Source organism: Euprymna scolopes, chromosome 1 (genome assembly GCF_053919585.1).
Source record: "Euprymna scolopes isolate OS-2025 chromosome 1, ASM5391958v1, whole genome shotgun sequence".
NCBI classification, from domain to species: Eukaryota; Metazoa; Mollusca; class Cephalopoda; order Sepiida; family Sepiolidae; genus Euprymna; species Euprymna scolopes.
This window is the reverse complement of record NC_136482.1, coordinates 155,447,638-155,466,082: the sequence shown is the minus strand read 5'-3', so window position 1 is coordinate 155,466,082 and position 18,445 is coordinate 155,447,638. Positions and strand designations below refer to the sequence as shown.

The 18,445-nt window shown below is 37.8% G+C and overlaps 1 protein-coding gene across 2 annotated transcripts in view; it reads right to left on the bottom strand.

The window, feature by feature from the left end:
• Positions 1-18,445, bottom strand: part of LOC145276781 (uncharacterized) — a 179,558-nt gene that overhangs the window by 46,799 nt on the left and 114,314 nt on the right. For both annotated transcript variants that reach the window (XM_080128064.1, XM_080128074.1), the window contains exons 6-7: positions 5,566-5,673; positions 1,055-1,145 (exon numbers count right to left, since the gene is read on the bottom strand). In XM_080128064.1, the coding sequence (XP_079984190.1) occupies positions 1,055-1,145; positions 5,566-5,673 (199 nt within the window). The remainder of the gene's footprint in view (positions 1-1,054; positions 1,146-5,565; positions 5,674-18,445) is intronic.

Sequence of the window (18,445 nt, the reverse complement as noted above, 5' to 3'; positions counted from 1 at the left end):
TCACTCTTCACTTAAAAAGTTATATTTCCTAGTATTTTCTCTCCTTTTTAATTAAAAGAAATTCTGTCTATCTTATTCCTCAGATCTTGTATATGTGATTAGGCTCTGGTTTTAGAAAATTTGTAATGTGTTGTGTCATATTTGTAACCATTACTTCCAGGCTTATTCTGACTCAGAATAGTTGCCTATATCAAGTCTTACATATGGGTAAAGTTTGGCATAAATATTTATATTTATGTGCCGTAAAACATCATAATATAAACCATTGTTTGTAAGAAAATCACTTTAAAATAATTCGTTTTTTTTTATTTTCTTTCTTTGGGGATTGTAATGCCGGGTATGGGGCAACCAAACCAGCTACCAACATTGCCCTGATTTTTATTGAAATCAGCCGAGAGCTCTTTTTAGTATCCTCGCTGTTCCCTTAAATGCAATTGTCTGGATTTCTTTTACACTTAGTTAACCAGGAATATTAGTTAGGTAGGACTTCAGGTTCTTCTTCATAAGCCCTGTAGCACCTATAATACCTGGTATGATTGATATTTGCCTAAGATTCCAGTTTCTTTTATATCATACATGAGACCTTGATATTTGGTCTGTTTCTCCTTTTCAGCTCTGTTCAGACCTCCATCATTAGGGACACTCACTTCAACAAAGGTTGCCACTCTCTCTGACTTATTCCATATAACTATGTCAGGTTTAACAGCAGCATTTTCTGTTTCTCTGCCCGCATCATCATCCAGTTGGGCTAGGATTATGAATCTCTTTAACTATCTCACACAACCTCCCTTTATCTACCATCATATCAAGTAATCCTTTATAGGTTCAATGTGTGCCGTTTGCTAGTTGCTTAACGTAAATTCTGTATGGTTACCCGCTGAATTACACCCCTGTACGTATAAGCCTATTAAATATTTGCTTCTGGGGTAGTGGTGGAGGCGAATATATTTTCTCATTAAAAATCTTTTAAGGAACAATTTACGTGAAAACGTCCACACTGTCTTACCTGATAATGTGAGATACGTCTTACCTGATAATGTGAGATGCGTCTTACCTGATAATGTGAGATGCGTGAGTGAATCGTTCAGTATGATGGCGTCGCACAAATCCCAAATGCATAAATTCAGCTTGTTTGATGAAAGCACCTGACGATGAGCAAATAAAAAAATAGGGCTTTTATCATTTGACATCCTCAGTTAAATTGGTGTTAATATTAGAAAATGTATGTACAGTAGAACCCCGGGATACGGTGGTCCTAGCATGCGGGTTTTTCTTTCAGGTTACAATGTGGAATACAATGTTTTCCAGCCCCTGGTTTCAGTATTTGCTCTGTCTTACGGTGTTATTTATAATGTTATTTGATTATATACGTGTGTATTATATACTGTACTCTATTTTGTTACTATTTTTAAGTATTGGTGCCGCAATTACAGAATAGTTAAGAAAAATCTGAGGAATCACTTCCGCACGTCAAAAATGGCTGGCCATAGTTCTCATAATTCTGTAATCGTATCGTTTAAAAAGTCCTTTCACCTTGTTAAATTAACCAGAGTCAGTAGAGACTTTTTTGTTTACACATTTTCAAACGTTAACGGGGAAACAAATGAACACATATCTAAAGAAATGGCAAGGATGACCTCCAATCTGTAGTGGAATGGGGACATAAGTGGATGGTCACATTCAATGCTGCCAAGACTAAACTGGTTTCCTTCAATAATTACAAGAAACCTTCTCTGCCACCAATAGCAATGGCCAGTGACTCCCTGTCTGAGAGTACATCTTTCAAACTGCTTGGCCTAACGTTCACAGGAAACATGAGTTGGAACAATTATATTGAAAACATTGCCAGGGCCGCTGCGAAAAAGATAGGCTCTCTCTACTGTGCTAGAAAACTACTAACGCCCAAAAGTATCCTGTACCTATATAAGGCCACCATTCGCCCATGTATGGAGTATTGTTGTCATATTTGGGCTGGTGCATCTGCTACTAGTCTCTCGCTCCTAGACAAGGTTCAAAAAAGAGTCGCCAATCTGATAGGCCCTAAACTGGCATCTAAGCTTCAGCCTCTGTCCCATCGACGAAACATTGCATCCCTCTGCCTGTTCTACAAGTATTTTAATGGTGAATGCTATGACGAACTGCAGACACTTGTGCCCCCACGACGTAGACACCCTCGACAAACCCGACAGGCAGCTAAATCCCACCCCACACAGTAGAGATCCCTAGATATAAAAGATCTTTCTACTCCAGTAGTTTCTTCCCCAGAACCGCTAGACTCTGGAATTCCATTCCAGGTTCCTGCTTCCCTAACTGTACTGACATGTAGAAGTTCAAGTGCAACGTGAACCGACATCTTGCTGCCCAAATCCCAACATAGTGCCCCAGCAGTTGCTGCCCCTGATAGTAGCCCCCTACACCAAAGTGGCAATGTGCCTTGTTTGGGGTGAAAATGTAATAAAAAAAAATTAAAAAAAAAAAAAACTATACTGGACATTTTTTAAAATCCATTTATTAAAATAACTGAATTCACTAATAAATATTCTACTCCGACTTAATTTTTTAATATTGCTGATCATATTTCCTTCGCCTATTAAGCTATTCCGCATACGGCTTCTTTTTGGAGATCTTTTTTTCAGCCCATTAATTTAATTTTATCCTGAAGGCTTAGTCGAGGCTTCAGTGGGTGAGCAGTGAAATTCCCGAAAGCGGGTGACTAGAAAATAGAAAAGAAGGGTTTTATACCGTAAAGTCTTTCCGGCAAATTTTTTTTTGGGGGGGAGGGGGCGGAGTATCCTCGGCGGGAGAGTTGTTACCCTCTTTCCTAAGAAGGCCATGTGATCCACTTGACTACCAGGTCGTTTTACCTCATTCGTAAACTTTCTCCGCTCAATTGTACAAATGTTATTTGATTAAAGTTTTTAATAATGCTCATTTGTTGTCATAGTAAAATGCAAATAAGAAAGGCTAGTAATATTTCAATAAGTTTGTACATTTGTCTTAGACGAGCAGATGATAGTTTGAAAGAGTTAATGAGTTGTGTGTCTATGTGTTTGTTAATGTATGTCTGCGCGCGTATGCTTATGACAGTGTGTGATTGAGTTGAGGTGACAGAGACAGCCCCAATGCCCAACATTGGAAGCGGAGGGGGAGCTGAGGCAACGTAGATCTGTTGTGGATTTAGACTCAACTTGTTTATTGAATAACAATCTGGTCTAGTATGGGGTCGATGTAGATCCAGAAGGACCATTCCGAATAATTTCAGAAAATGCCCTGATTGGTCCAACATATTCTTATTTTTATTTATTTATTTATTTATTTATTTATTAACCAGGGTCAGTAGAGACTTTTTTTTTGTTTACACATTTTCAAACTTTAACTATGCTGGAAATTTTTTAAAATCCATTTATTAAAATAACTTAATTCACTAATAATTATTATTATTGATTCAGGCGAGTGTATGTACAGACATATGCACAGGAACCATTTTAAGCATTTTCATTTTGGACATTGCAGATTAAACTTCGGTCGCAGCAGAATATTTATTATTACGTTGGTGCAAAAATAATGTCGTTTTTGATCAGATATATACGTCAAAAAACGACATTATTTTTGCCCCAACATAATAACAATAACTATAACAATTAAGAACTTTAAGAATTGCAACAATAATAAATGCCGTACCCAAATCGCCAATGATAGTCAAAAGAGAAAGAAAAGAAAAGTTAGCGAAACACATACTTAATAATACTCCTGCTTACACAGGGTGGAACTATAAAATTGTCGCCCTAGAAAACACGACATGATTCCATTTCCGTTTCATGAAAACCGGTTTTCTTTTGTTGTTGTTCGTTACATTGTTGCAAACTATCTACTAGTTGGCCAGTTGTGTACAAATCCCAAGAGCGATAGGAGCCTTCTATCATGTTTGAAAGCAGCACAATGCGTGTCATTAAGTGCACGTCAAGACAGCCTGGCGGCGAATGGAGATGAACTCAAACATCCAGCGAGTTTGGCGATAAAAACCGAAGATTAACTTCCCAGACAAAACAACGCGAGAAACAGGTGTCGAACTGTTAAATGGGAACTAAATCACGTGTTCAACCGATTCGAGGCAGTTCGCGACAAGGGAAGGCGAGAAACAGACGTACTCAACAATGTAAGGACCAAAGTGAATTTCCCTTAGACTTGTCCGTCATCCAACAAATTCGTAATTAAGTTAAGAAATTAAGTAAAAAGAAATTAATTTAGCTTGTACTTTATAGGAAAGAAATTTTCGATCTCCTCTCTTCTGCGAACGCATTTCTCTCCCAATAAAACTTTAAAATCATCAAGTCTTTTTGTATTTCTGCGCTTGAATTTTATTTGTCTTGAGTAACAGAAGATAAAGACCACTGGATGATCCAACGGTGCAAATCAACGACCGCACACACACATGAGAAGCAACGATCAAAAAATGAAGACCAAACCGTATGTAGAAAATTTATTTGTGCTTCTTGATTGCTCACCGGTGATAATGAACAGGTGTAGCCGAGTACGCATTTGTTGAAAGTGTGTTCCCATGTGCGTCTCATCGTTTAACGTTTGTTGGAAATTTTATTGTTTATTGAAATGTTACAAAGAAGCTCACTTGTATTGATTTTAACGCGCTTGTCGACAGCTCGGTTATTTCAACATAGGAGTTTCGACTGACAACCACTATTTGATTCTGAGAAAAATAGTTGGACGATATATCGATATCACCCATCTTAAAAGAAAAAGTTCACAATTTTAATTCATTAATAAACCAATTAGCACATTACGCTACAAAAGCACAACTATTTTTATATCCCCAAAACAGACTCAAAGTAAAACCTTCAATCGATGACTTTGTAAATAAATTAATAGAATGCCTCTTTCCAAGTCAATTTTAAATTGACGAATTAACGTTAACATTTCGAGATAACGACGTAAAACCTCATTTTGAAACTGTTCAGGTGCCATCTTTATTTTTAGCGCTTCACAAAACGTTCTGCGTAACTGTTTTATACTACATTTATCTATTTATTTGCGGACTGTTATCCTCATCTTCATAGTTTTGTTGTTGTTGTTGTTGTTGTTTCACCATGTTTTGGCCAACTAATCCTCTGGCCTGCTTTGGGTAGGATCGAAACCACTATGCTCAGACAATCCTCACTTGCAAACGAAGAGATACAACACCTATATCCACTGCGCCACGAGATCCGAAGTGTAGTGGATATAGGCATTGAGTCTCTACGATTCCAGGTGAGCATTGTCTGAAGATAGCAGCTTCAATCCTACCCAAAGCAGGCCAGAGGATTAGTTGGTCAAACCGTGGTAAGACAACAACAATTATGGAAGGCAGTAATTACTGAGGATACAGTTACAAGACTCAGCATTCCTATCCCGTCACGGTTGACCACCCAAAGAAGGCCAGAGAAATAGTTGGCCGAAATGTGGTGAAACAACAACTATAAAGATGAGGATAACAGTTTGCGAATAAATAAATAAAAATACAAATTAACCATTTAAAAGGATTCCAAAGGAATATTGTTTTATTCTACTTACCAATTCCGAGATGAAACAGTTTTCTTGTATCATATCGCAGAGTGCCAGTCCACCGGAACGGCTGAGGTTGTTGTCCGTCAAATCCAATTTGTGTATATGACAGCTGGTCTGCAAATAAACAGATAATTCATTGCAATATGATCATGGCCAGTGGTCACCAAGCTTTTTTTTTTTTTTTACTGCGGGTCGGATAACTGAAAGAATGATGGTTACGCGGACGGCATACTCATTCTATTTAATACTTGCAAGCCAAAACGGAAGCTTGTTTGTTTTCAAGTCGGTTTCTATTTAACCCATAGCTGGGACCCTAACAGGTATTACCACTTTAGGTCAGAGTGGACCTGGGAGCAATGGCAATTAAAGGGTGGCTCCACACTATCCAAAGCCCGCAAGCTGGGGCCTCACCATCGGATATAATTTAAGGTCATATCCAGGACCGTCATATATAGGGTAAACGAGTTATGTGTACCAATGTACTTCCCGAACTCTTTACATGAAGTGCGTGTCAGGAGTACAGAACGCATCTGACAACAAGGCCAAAATCCAATGTTTATGAAGATGACCCCTGATGGTAAAAGACATACTAGCTGATGTGGAGGTTCTCTTCACCTTTGTACCCTCCATGCATATGCCTCTTATCGCCATAATGTTTTAGATCAGCGGTCACCAAACTTTATTTTTTTTACGGCGGGTCGGATGACTGAAAGAATGATGATTACGCGGGCCGCATACTCATTCTATTCAATACTTGCAAGCCAAAACGGAGGACGAAAAACTAAGTTTAGCCTTCCATGTTAATCATGGATGGTGCGCGTGCAATGAACAAAAACAAAAGCAACCAACATGTTTGTTTACTAAAAAGTTACCAAAGAAAACAACAGCAAAAGGATAATTACATCAGACATAATGTGTGCATATCCGAATCTTACAAACTAAGCATTCCCATACAGCAAAAAAAACAAAAAAAACAACAAAAAAAAAAAAACGGACGCCGAACCACTGTGGCAAAACGGACGTTAAAATTCATCTTAACTCCTAACAAATGTATTTCATATTGCCTCGTTTAATTTGTTTTTTCTTGTTTTAGTTATGTATATTTATTTATTTGTCTCTATTTTTCTTGTCTTGCAAACGTTCTAAGATGAAATTCGTCACTCCCCCCCGACCACTACTCGAACAGGCAAAACACTGCTCACTCATGCTATATTTAAGTAAACTAGCGATAAAAAAAGGGAATTATTCTCTCTTACATTAGATGATGTTAGGACTTTATTTAAGTAATATACTTAATATCTACTATTACTATAAACTTGCGTGTAATGAAAATATTTGTTTCCTTGTTAGCCAATCAAACCATCGAATATAGTTAGTCTTAGTTTCAATTATATTTGAAACTAAAATGCCCAGTGACATTAGCTACGTTACTAGGACTATTACTGAATAGATACACACTGCTTTGAGCTTGACCAACCTGACTGCATTAATTATTATTCCCGCCATGTACTAATAGTTTCTCTCATTACGGTACAAGCACCCCTGCTGGATTGCTACGTATATCCAATATGTACTTTGGCTCCAAGACGACTGCCTATGTCTGATTTGCATGTTAAATTAAAAAAAAACTTTTTTTCTTCTCTAACTAAACTTTACTTGCCACTCAAATTTCTAATAATTAATTCTACTGTATCCTGTAAGTTTAATCCTCTCTCGAAAACTAACAATCTGCTCTACTCTCCAAGCTACCACTAACACTCATACATTACATCCGACTTGGATGGGGGTCCTTAACTTTCAGCCCTTAACCTTCGCATGCTGACCGACTGGAAGTTATGATCACTAAACATCTGTACATTTCTACCCCTTAGGCATGCATTAGTTTATTCTTATCCAGGTAGATACTTACTAACAACAGTCCGTACTTAGATTTACAACTATCTATATTACATAGCAATAGCTGTCCCTTCCTTAGCTTTGCAATGTTAAATACAAAAACTGAACCGATACTCTGTAATGCAAAATACAACTTCCTGTTTTTTTTAAACGAAAGCTGAAGATATCTTCATTAGAAATGGAAATATACTTAATACCTACAATCTCCATATATTCGCATCTATTGGAAATCTGCCCATATATCTATTTACTGTACTATACATATTGTATACGACATAGCATATAATTTTCTCCCGATTATACCTGTACTGTAATGTACTTCATATAAAATGACGTTACTTGTATCTATTGAATCTACAACTTAACCCTCCTGCCATCTAAAATATCCAGAGCTTGTACAATTTCTTTCTAGTTAATTAGTAATATCATGCCATTCTGCAACGCATTATCCTATTCCTAAGCCAACATAAAAATAAGAAAAGGAATTTATTTTTATATCTAAAGGGGGAAAAAAACAAACACAAATATAGCTGCTTGTACAACAATTTTAGTTAATTCGTAATATCAAGCCATTCTGTAGGGCATTATCCTATTTCTAAGCCAAAAATAAAAAGAAAAAGAAAGAAAATTTTATTTTATTTTATTTTTTTTCTCAATCATAAATTTAAAGGAAAAAAAATTAAGCCATATTAACTCCTTCCAACTGACCTATTTGCAAATATAGCTGCGTCCACTGCATGAACTCTTACTCACTTCCTCCTCCTCAATTAACAAACAATGAAATAGCAATGTCCTGTAATCACTTTGAGGAGTATAATTTTTCAGTAGATATATAACTTTTATAAACTAACCCAGTAACATTAACCACCAACGCGGGGTCGCAGAAATACCTGGATTAGGACCCAGGTGCGGTGAAAACCATCTCGGTGTTGATGGACCCGTTGATCTTCCCAGGTCATCCGTCTAGGAGAAGGAAAACTCTGAAGCTAAACCTAAGGGGAAGGTCTCTCCAGTCTTGGATGACAAACTTCTTAGAGCTGGTGACTCAAACAAATTACCGGTCTGCAAACCTAAACTGCTTAAGGAGTAGATAGGCACTGTCTATTGTCCAGCTTCCATACTCCTTCTTTGCCTATTAGCCAGGCGTAGAGGTTGAATCACAGGGAGTCGACAGACCTTCAGTGGTCGATCTTGTTTCCTGACTAGGGCAATGAACGCCGTTTTTCCCACTCCCGACACATTCCATCCCTTAAACTGGGCACTTAGGAGTGCTTGAATACCATAATTCCAGTACAAGTAGATTATGTTGACCATCGTCTGATGAGTTGAGGATACCGGATAGACAGTTCCTGACTGCTGTTCCCGACTGGTAGTACAGGTGCCCTAACTCTTTGGTAGCGCTTAGAGTGTCTGCTCCATCAACAGTTGTATAATATCGGGTTGTTTGTAGTGTCATGTCGTGCATGGAAAGGGACCCTGCACTCATCCCCTGTGGGCTATCCCGAGACCACAATCCTAGTAGATGGAAGGACAACTGATGGTCTGCTTGTGTTGCATGTCTGGTATTCTGCATAATCTCTTGTTCAGCACCCCTTACCTAAACTGAAACTCTTAAAAAAATGATGACAGTACAATAAAAAAAATTACGCTAAAACCAGGCCCAAACTCAAACAAAACCAACCTGCCTTTTCCCTTGAGGCTTGCATTTACGAACATCCGTGGGCTTAGAACTAAGTTATATGATGTTGAAGCATTTCTCCTAACAAACACCCCGGATATCTTAGCACTATGTGTGACTAACGTACACTCCTCCATCCCCTCTAACTACTTTAACATGCCTGGATATCTCCCACTCTGCCGTAAGGACTCTAACAGACATATGCACGGGCTTGGAGTATATATTCGAAACACTCTCCCCTTGACCAGAGAAACTAAAATAGAATCGGACGATCAAGCCTTTATGTGCTTTAGACTTAACATGCAACATAACATTAGCTACTTTTATTTTCACTACCACTCTCCCTTGACCCAGGACTGTACCCTAATAAACAAAGTCTCTGACAGCATAGATACAGCACTTTCCCTCGACACTAGCGCACAAGTGCATGTATTTGGTGGCTTCATTGTCCACCACAGCAACTGGCTTGGATTTTCTACTCACACAGACGCAGCTGGTACCACAACACATGACTTCTCTATATCTAATTCCCTATCACAGATGGTTACGTTTCCAACCCGTTTCCCAGACCAGCATGAACAACACGCATCACTTCTAGATCTGTTTCTGACCACAGTTCCTGATGACTGTGTAACTAATGCCCACAGCCCACTTGGGAACGCCGATCATGCAGTGATAATGGTTGAAATAGGCCTAAACTTTAGAGCCAAAACTGAAGAGCCACTGCTCAAAACAACGAGATATTATAAAAAGACTGACAGGGATCTCATCAGGGACACCCCATGGCAAAATATCTTTTCACTTCCTGCTGAACATTGTGCAAATGAGGCCACTGAATGGTTCAAAACGGCAATTGAAGTATATGTTCCCACGCGCAAATTTTATAGCAAGCCCCACTTTCCCCAATGGTTTACTTCTACTTGTGCAGCTGCAATAGCGCAAATTTAACCGACATAAGTCCAGTTCAAACAGACAGACGTAAATACCCGCAGACCGTAGTTTGGCGATCTGTGATCATGTCAAACCCGTAAGTTTCAATTTTACAAGGAATACATCCCACCTCTACATCAGTATCCTTTTCTTTTTTTTTTTTTTTTGTATTGGATATTACCTTAAATCTTTACTGCCAGATTTTTTTTGTATGTAATAAATAAATTTGTCAATCATGATTTTATCTTCTTCTTGACTCAAGGGAAAGGAATAAAGGAAAAATTCACCAAATGTCGAAGCATACAAAGACCTGTACTTTGAAGACCAGTTGGGCTGACAAGCTATGCGTTTTTTTTTTGTTTTTTCTTTGAAAGGCAATTTGAAAGTACAATTTGGTGATAAAGGGTTAAAGTGAACCCGGCGGTGTCCATTACCCAGTTTTAGAGCTTTGACAGCGTGAATAAACTTTTAATTAACATTGCTTCCAGGTTTACTCTGCCCTGGAATAGTGGTATCTTGGGTATCACTGTGCGTACTCCTTATTTCAAATATGATTTCAAAAGCATATTGTTGCGGTGTGTCCACCAATAATAATAAAAAAACTCTTCCACTTCCGAGAGAATATGGCTCACGATGTTAGCACACAAGTTATGCACAAATCATGCGCACTTGACAGTCGGACTGACGTATAACTATGTATAACCACACTTTGTTGTATTTACTTTTCTATCTTATTTTGTTTCTGTAACACAACAAAAATAACGAAGGAAAAAATTTAAAAAAAAAGGCAAGACAGCAAAATGACTTAATAACACGCAATAGCAGTCTCCAAGCATTCTCGGCCTCCTTTTATGCAGTCGAGCGGTGAGATTTTGCGCACGAGTCGCTATATTTTCCGCCACTCTGCGAGAGCTGTTGACGTTACTACCTTGATTCTTTCTTCCCTATTCACGGACGCTTTAATGGCAAGCCACAATTTTCCTTACAATTTCCACTAAATAAAGTTGTGTTGTTCTTTCGGACAATTACAGGACCGCATCACATATATAACTACAAATGATGACTCTAAGCTAAATACCCTAATGAGATTCTACCTTTTTTTTTTTTAAATTACATGTGCAAATTCTGAAAGACTTGGGGAAACAGTTATTTTAAGATACAGTTTCGATTAGTTTCGCATATAAACTTTGTAGCCCAGCAGCATTTGAATGGCATGTAATCGTGTTAGTTAAATCTTAGATAGAACCATGTTCTTTTTTTCTTCAGAGACGATCGGTACCAGCCGCACTTAATGTAAAAAAACGTGTTAGGGAAACGCCACCAAGACTTAGAGTAATGTTAAAGGAGGATTTTTCAGACTATTTTTTTTTTAAACTTCTGGAAATTTGTTGATTTTTTAAAAATGTTTTCTTTCATGCTTTTTTAAATGTAAAATGACTCTTAAATGTTTTCGTATATATATAAGTATATATATATATATATATATATATATATATATATATATATATATATATATATATGTGTGTGTGTGTGTTTTCGTGTAACATATATATATATACATATAAGATTTCATGTAATGTATATATAAATAAGTTTTCATGTAAAGTTTTCGCGTATAACATATATATAAATAAGTTTTTGTGTATAATATATATAAATAAATTTTCGCGTATCATATATATATAAATAAATTTTCGCGTATCATATATATATAAATATGTTTTCATGTAATATATATATATATATATATATATATATATATATATATATATATATATATATATAAGACGACATGATTCCATTTGCGCTTGATAAAAAACTGTTTTCTGTTTTTTTTTGTTGCAGACCATTTACTAGTTGGCCAGTTGTGTGCGAACCCCAAGAGCGATAGGAGCTTTCTACCATGTCTGAAAGCGATACAATGTCCAACGAACAAGATCGGAGATGCGCCTCTGTACAACTCATGCTTTCTACAGAGAAACATTGGCAGCACTCTCTAAATGTAAATCCTGACGGTTCAATGCTTGAGGGCACAGCTCAACGAAGTTTCCGGCCACGGTTATGGTCTTTTGTGTGGTTTCAATTGAGGGTCACATCATGTCACCTCACATCTTCGAAGTCAGTTTGAAAGTTAACACCAAAGTGTACCTGGATGTGCTGAAGAGTATGATGATCCCCTGGTGCAATCAGGTGACCACTGGCAGACCCTGGGTGTGGCAACAGGACTCAGCAGCAGCCCACAAATCCAAAGAAACCCAGGCTTGGCTTCAGAAGGAGTGCTACGCCCTTCTCTCACTGACCCTTTTCTCCCCCAACTTCAACCTGCTCTACTACTTCGTTTGGTCGCACGTCGAGAATATCACCAACGCGACCTCCCACAACACCAAAGCCAGCATGATCGCCGCCATCTGCCAAATACTCACCGAGTACTCGCCGAGATCCCAATGGCCTTTGTAAAAAAGGCATGCTCCCATACCTGTATCGAGGCGGTGATTGAGGCTGAAGGCGACTACATTAATAGATGTCAGCTCTACTACATAATCAAGTTACCCGACTTGATTTTTTTCAATAAATTTTTAAAATAAAGCGGTCGTGTGGTTTTTTTTTTTTGACACAGTGGTCACCACTTATCAAGGCCCGGAAGCCACTCAGGGGTAAGGGTAATTGCAAGTACATTAGGTTAGTGTGGAGATTTGATGAAGTGTTTACTTAATGGGGCGGTTCATTAGGAATTTGTTAACGTTGGACTTGAAGACATCCAAGTTGTAGTCAGGTGGGAAGCAGGTAGACGGAAGAGAGTTCCACAGGCGTGCAGTTCTAAGAAAGAAGCTTTGTTCATGGAATCCACGTTTTGATTTAGGCACAGATATAAAGTGGGGGAAATTTTTCACAGTGGATTCGGCTAGACGGGTGTTTTCGTGAAAGATTGGCGAGGGGGGACCAGAGATTGGAGTTCAGACAAGCACCTGCCATGTAAATAACGATAAAACAAGGAAAGGCTCGCAACGTCTCTTCTGTGGCAGAGAGGTTGCAAGGTAGAGAAAAGGGCATCCCCCACTAAGCCACGAAGTCTATTTTGTACTCTGTCAAGGCAGGATAGGCTGTTTTTAGCAGCTCCTGCCAAGATATGGCAGCAGTATTCCATCCTCAGACGTATTTGGCTTTTATATAGATAGAGAATTGCATCAGTAGTGAGATATCTTCTGGAGCGGTAGAAGGATCCCACCATCTTTCCAGCGACATTGGCAACAGACTTGATGTACGTATTCCATTTCAGATCAGGAGTAACGGTCAAACACAGAAGCTTGTCAAAACACGGGGCCTCTCCCAGACGAGAGCCATCCATCCCAATTGATGCCAGATGGGGATCTGAGCGTTGATGATATAAGGATAGGAGTTTGGTTTTAGATGCATTAAAGGTAACCAGCCACGTCTTCCCCCACTGAACCACGCGCTCGAGATCAGAGGAGAGAGAATCAGAGAGAACTTTGTCATTTACAACCTTTGATGTGTTGCCGTAGATGGTCGTGTCATCAGCATAGATTTCAACGAATGATTTAAGTATGTGTTTAGGAAGGTCATTGATGTAGATCAGGAAGAGAGTAGGGCCCAGGATTGAACCCTAAGGCACTCCAGCATTAATACTGCAGGCCTCTGATTTTTGTCCATCGACCACTACTCTTATGAGCCTATTGGAGAGAAATGATTTAATGATTGAGAAAACATTTCCAGTTATACCGTAGCTGGAAATCTTGTGAAGTAGACCCTTATGCCATACCTTGTCTAAGGCTTTTGATATGTCAAGAGCAATTGCCCTAGAAAGGAAGCCTTTGTCAATCGATTCACTAATCCTGTGAGATATAACCGTCAGCACATCTGCGGTAGATCTTGCAGAGCAGAAACCATATTGTGTGTCACTAAGAAGGTTGTTTCTGCTGAGGTGGTTTACTATTTCTCTATTTAATATGGATTCCAGCAACTTACTCATAACACACAGGAGACTTATTGGTCTGTACTTAGAGGGAGATGACTTATCACCTGAATTCTTAAATACAGGGCAAACTGATGTGGTCTTCCAGGGAGTCGGAAAGCACTTCTCCTTAAAGCAGCGCTTAAACAGTTTCGTAAGTATGGGAGCAAGTTCTGTTTGAAGTTTTTTTAACACTATAATTGGGATGCCGTCAGGGCCAGTTGCTTTACTGGAATCAAGGTTCTTGATTAGCTTGGCGACCTCATGCACGGATATTTGTATGTTACCTAGTGTGTTCTGTGTTATAGGAGGAAATATGGGGAGGTGATGGCCTTCGTCGCATAGGGTAGAATTAGCTGCAAAGTTCTTTGCAAATAGTTTGGCCTTGTCTGATGCTGACGAGATGACCTCTGGTCCATTGATAATGGTTGGGATAGCACGCACACTTCTGTCCAGGATCCTATTTGTTATTTGCCAAAATTGGTGGGAACCAAGCCGCTGATCAGCTACCTTGGATTTAACAGACTGGGCATATAGCTCTCTTGCATTTTTTATTACTCTTTTACAGTGGTCGCTGGCAGTCCTGAAAGCAGCTTTAGTCTTAGTGCATCTATTACGTTGGTAGCTATGGAAAAAGTGATTTCTGTGTGCGATAGCAGCAGCACATTCTGGGGAGAACCATGGCTGGCTGTTAGGTCTTTGTTGGAATTTTTAGATGGTATGGTTTTGGTCTACAATTAACCATTCGGTCAGAGGACACTTCCTTTTTAAACATGGAGTGCAGAGGTAAATCAGATATGAATGTACGGAAGCTATCCCAGTCAGCCATAGACTATCGGTATACAGTACGGTGGAGGGGTACGTCTGGGGACTTATTGCATTTCGTTTTTATCTTAACTGATACTACGGAGTGGTCGGAGGATCCTAGAGGAGAATGAACGGAACATGAACATAGCTCAGGAGAAGTTGAGAGAAGGAGGCTTGCATACTGACCGGGTGTATCGGGCACACGGGTGGGTTCGCGAACAATCTGAGTGAGGTCATAAGCAATGACAAAATCATGACAAAACCTCCCCTCATCGTCTGTCTTATTTGAATGGGTCAGCCATTCCACGTTCACAGATGTGGATGTTAGCCGAGGGATGTGCAGACAGGATCTGGTCTATTTTCTCAGATATGCTCTTAAAGATAGCAACTCTGCTGTTGTGGGGCCGATAGAGGGCAAATATAAATGCAGTGGTGTAAGCAAGTGCAACCCGGAAGCACATATAGGGTAAGTTAGGATCTTCTCTAGAGATATCCCTGCCACACGGGAAGCCATCTTTAATGTAAGCACATATTCCATGCCCATGACGATCTTGGTGGTCAGATTTAGCTGTTAAATTAGAGTATCCGTTAATTATGAACTCATCTAGGGAAGTGGTCGGCCCTATTCCAGTTTCACTTAGAAATAATATGTTCGTTTTCATCTCCTGTAATTGGGTTTCAACCTCTGAAAGGTTGGAACGTAGACCCCTGATGTTGGAGAAGGAGACCTGGTAGTAGGGGTCTACATTGAAAGATGGGGTTCTAGGTTTATTTGGGTTTTTTTTCTGTAGATAATTCATGTTGAGGTTTTGGGATTTGTGGAAACTGGTCGACTTATTTGGTTAGAGCCGTACAGAGAGGGAAAGTAAGAGAGAAAAAGACAGGAAATTTTTTTTTTGTAGCACACGAAAAGGTAAAGCCGTAACAATTACCCACTAGTATGGCATCGAGAGACCCCCACCAGAGACTACTGCATGGTCCAGATCCACTCACCAAATGGCAATACAGCAGTCCCAGTACTTTGCGCCTGCTGATAGGACAGCCTCCTTAGTGGTTAATCCAAGGTTCGGGTCCCTTACTATCAGGCGGATAACGTCAACCCAGACAAAACGTTTACCTCCATCACCCTTACTAGTGACATGGCCACAAGGACAGACATAGAGACAGAAAAATTTCCGATATCTCAGACTACTGTTCACCAAATACTACCGACCTTTAAGCAGCTTTTTTTTTCGCCCTTTGTCAGAAAAATCACTCATTGAATGAGGACTGAGGGACAAAAAAGGAGAAGCGAGAGTTACTGGAGCTGCCGATAACACATCCACTGTATTATCTACTCTCCATTAAAAAAAAAGGGGGGAGGGGAATGAGTACAAGTGACTTATTTATATCTAAGTAGTAAGTCCGGTGCTAAGTTATCAATTCAGGACACTTTTGATGATAATCTCCCCTCTCATATTAATGGGTGGAAGTTTGTCGTTATCTATCTCGAGTTTGAATAATGGAGCTTCACCTTTATAATTAAAATCCAATAATGAACTTTTATCAATTTGTAAAGTCGGCTAAATATTAATTTACATTCGAGCTTAGATAATTATTCAAGGTTTTAATTTAGGAGGTTCGTTTTCATAGGTGACTTTTTTTTGCTAATGTCACTGTATTATATTTCGAATATAATAGAAAATAAGACTAACTATATTAGATGGTTTGATTGGCTAGCCAGGAAGCAAGCATTTTCAATATAGGCAAGCTTGCAGTAATAGTATATATTAAGTATATTACTTAAATAAAGTCCTAACTTTCCCGTCATTTTTTTTTTTTTTTTTTTTTTTTTATCGTTAGTTTACTTTGTAGCATTGCTAAACTGTTTTGTCTGTTTCAATAGTCGCGAAGGGGGGGGGGTGACGAATAAGACAGGAAAGTGGATACAAATAAATACAAATACATAAATAAAACAAGAAAAACAAGTTTAAAAAGGTAGCATGAAAAACATTTAGGATGAATTTTTAAAAATACCGTTGGTTCAGCGTCGTTTTGCCAACTGGCATGTTGTGTCTTTCTAGAGCGTAAGAAGATGTCTATTTCCGGATAAATTGTGCAAGTGTTCCTATCTATATATAGAATAAAAGTCGTTACGTTCAGATGTGTAAATATTAAAATTACATTAAAAAAAAAAGTCCTAACTTTATCTACTCTAATAGAGAAAATAATTCCCGTCATTTTTTTTTTAGGGCGACAAGTTTATCGTTCCACCATGTAGACAATAGCCCGGAAATTGTTACTATACCACATTAAATAGATCAAGTAAAGATTAGATACCCCGTAGCAGAAGACAAAGATTGCCGAACATTTCAAGTGACACCGGTTGTTCGACCTTAACATCGCCGTTGGTTGTTTGTAAACACGTCAAATAACAAACATGGTCGAATGTTCGCGAGCAAGATTTTTTTAAATAATATATTTACAACACTTTTTAAGATTTAAAAGAAAAAAAATATATATTTACAAAACATTTTCTTTAATATTAAATATTTACAAAACTTTTAAGGATTAAAAAAACAAAAAAAAACTTTTTTTCTATTTACACGAAACTTTTCGTGTAAGTAACAAAACGAACGTAAATTTATTAAAATTTATTAAAATAAATGGGTGTCTTTCTGAGTGCGTTTTTTTAAAATATATTTACAGAACTTTAATAAAACTAATAATAATAATAATTATAATAAAAATAAAAAAATAAAAAGAATGAACTATGTTAATTACAAAACATTAGAAACTGAAAATTTCGGACGCTAAACTTACTTGTACTTAATTTGTCTTTATGGAGAAGTAAACAAATAGCGAGTTTTTTTTTTTTTTTTTAAATAAAAATAAAAATTATAAAAAGATTTGTATCTTGTGATACTACACTTCATCTCTATAAAAATATAAGTTATAAAAGATATGTCAATAAAATATATTTTTAAAAATCTCGATTGTTTATACCTGTGTTTTTATTATGCATAAAATTGCCTCGGTCTAGAAGGATTTCTTCTACACTGACCACCTACATACATCGCACTTTAAATACATATTGCATTGTATTAGAAACGCACAAAGCAAGATAAAAAAACAAAAAAAAAAACAAAAAACACTGAACATAAAAATTAATCTTGGTCGCAAAAAATCGAACAAGTCAGTTATTTTATATTTGTTTCTGCCATTAAAAAGTTTGGTTATAATAATTTTATTTAATTTTTTTTTTAATTATGTATTTTTTAATTGACATCATCCGAAATTCTCAGTTATAACATCTGTTTATTTATTAATTTGGTATTATTTTACGACCTGCCCCAGTGTCGTATAAACACCATCAATCACCCCATGGTAAGAACGGCTTCTGGGGTTGGGGGTGTTTATTCCGAAAGCTGTTCTTAACATAGGGAGGTTGGAGTGTTTATAATATGCTGGGGCACTAGATGTATCAGAATTTGGGGGGGAATTTTGGACACCCCTAACACGAAACTGCGAATAAAATATAAAAAAAAAACTCGTAATTTCTCTTTTAAAAATGGGTTGTTTATTTTCTTTATTGAATATACTTCCAAAATAAACTATTAAAGTTG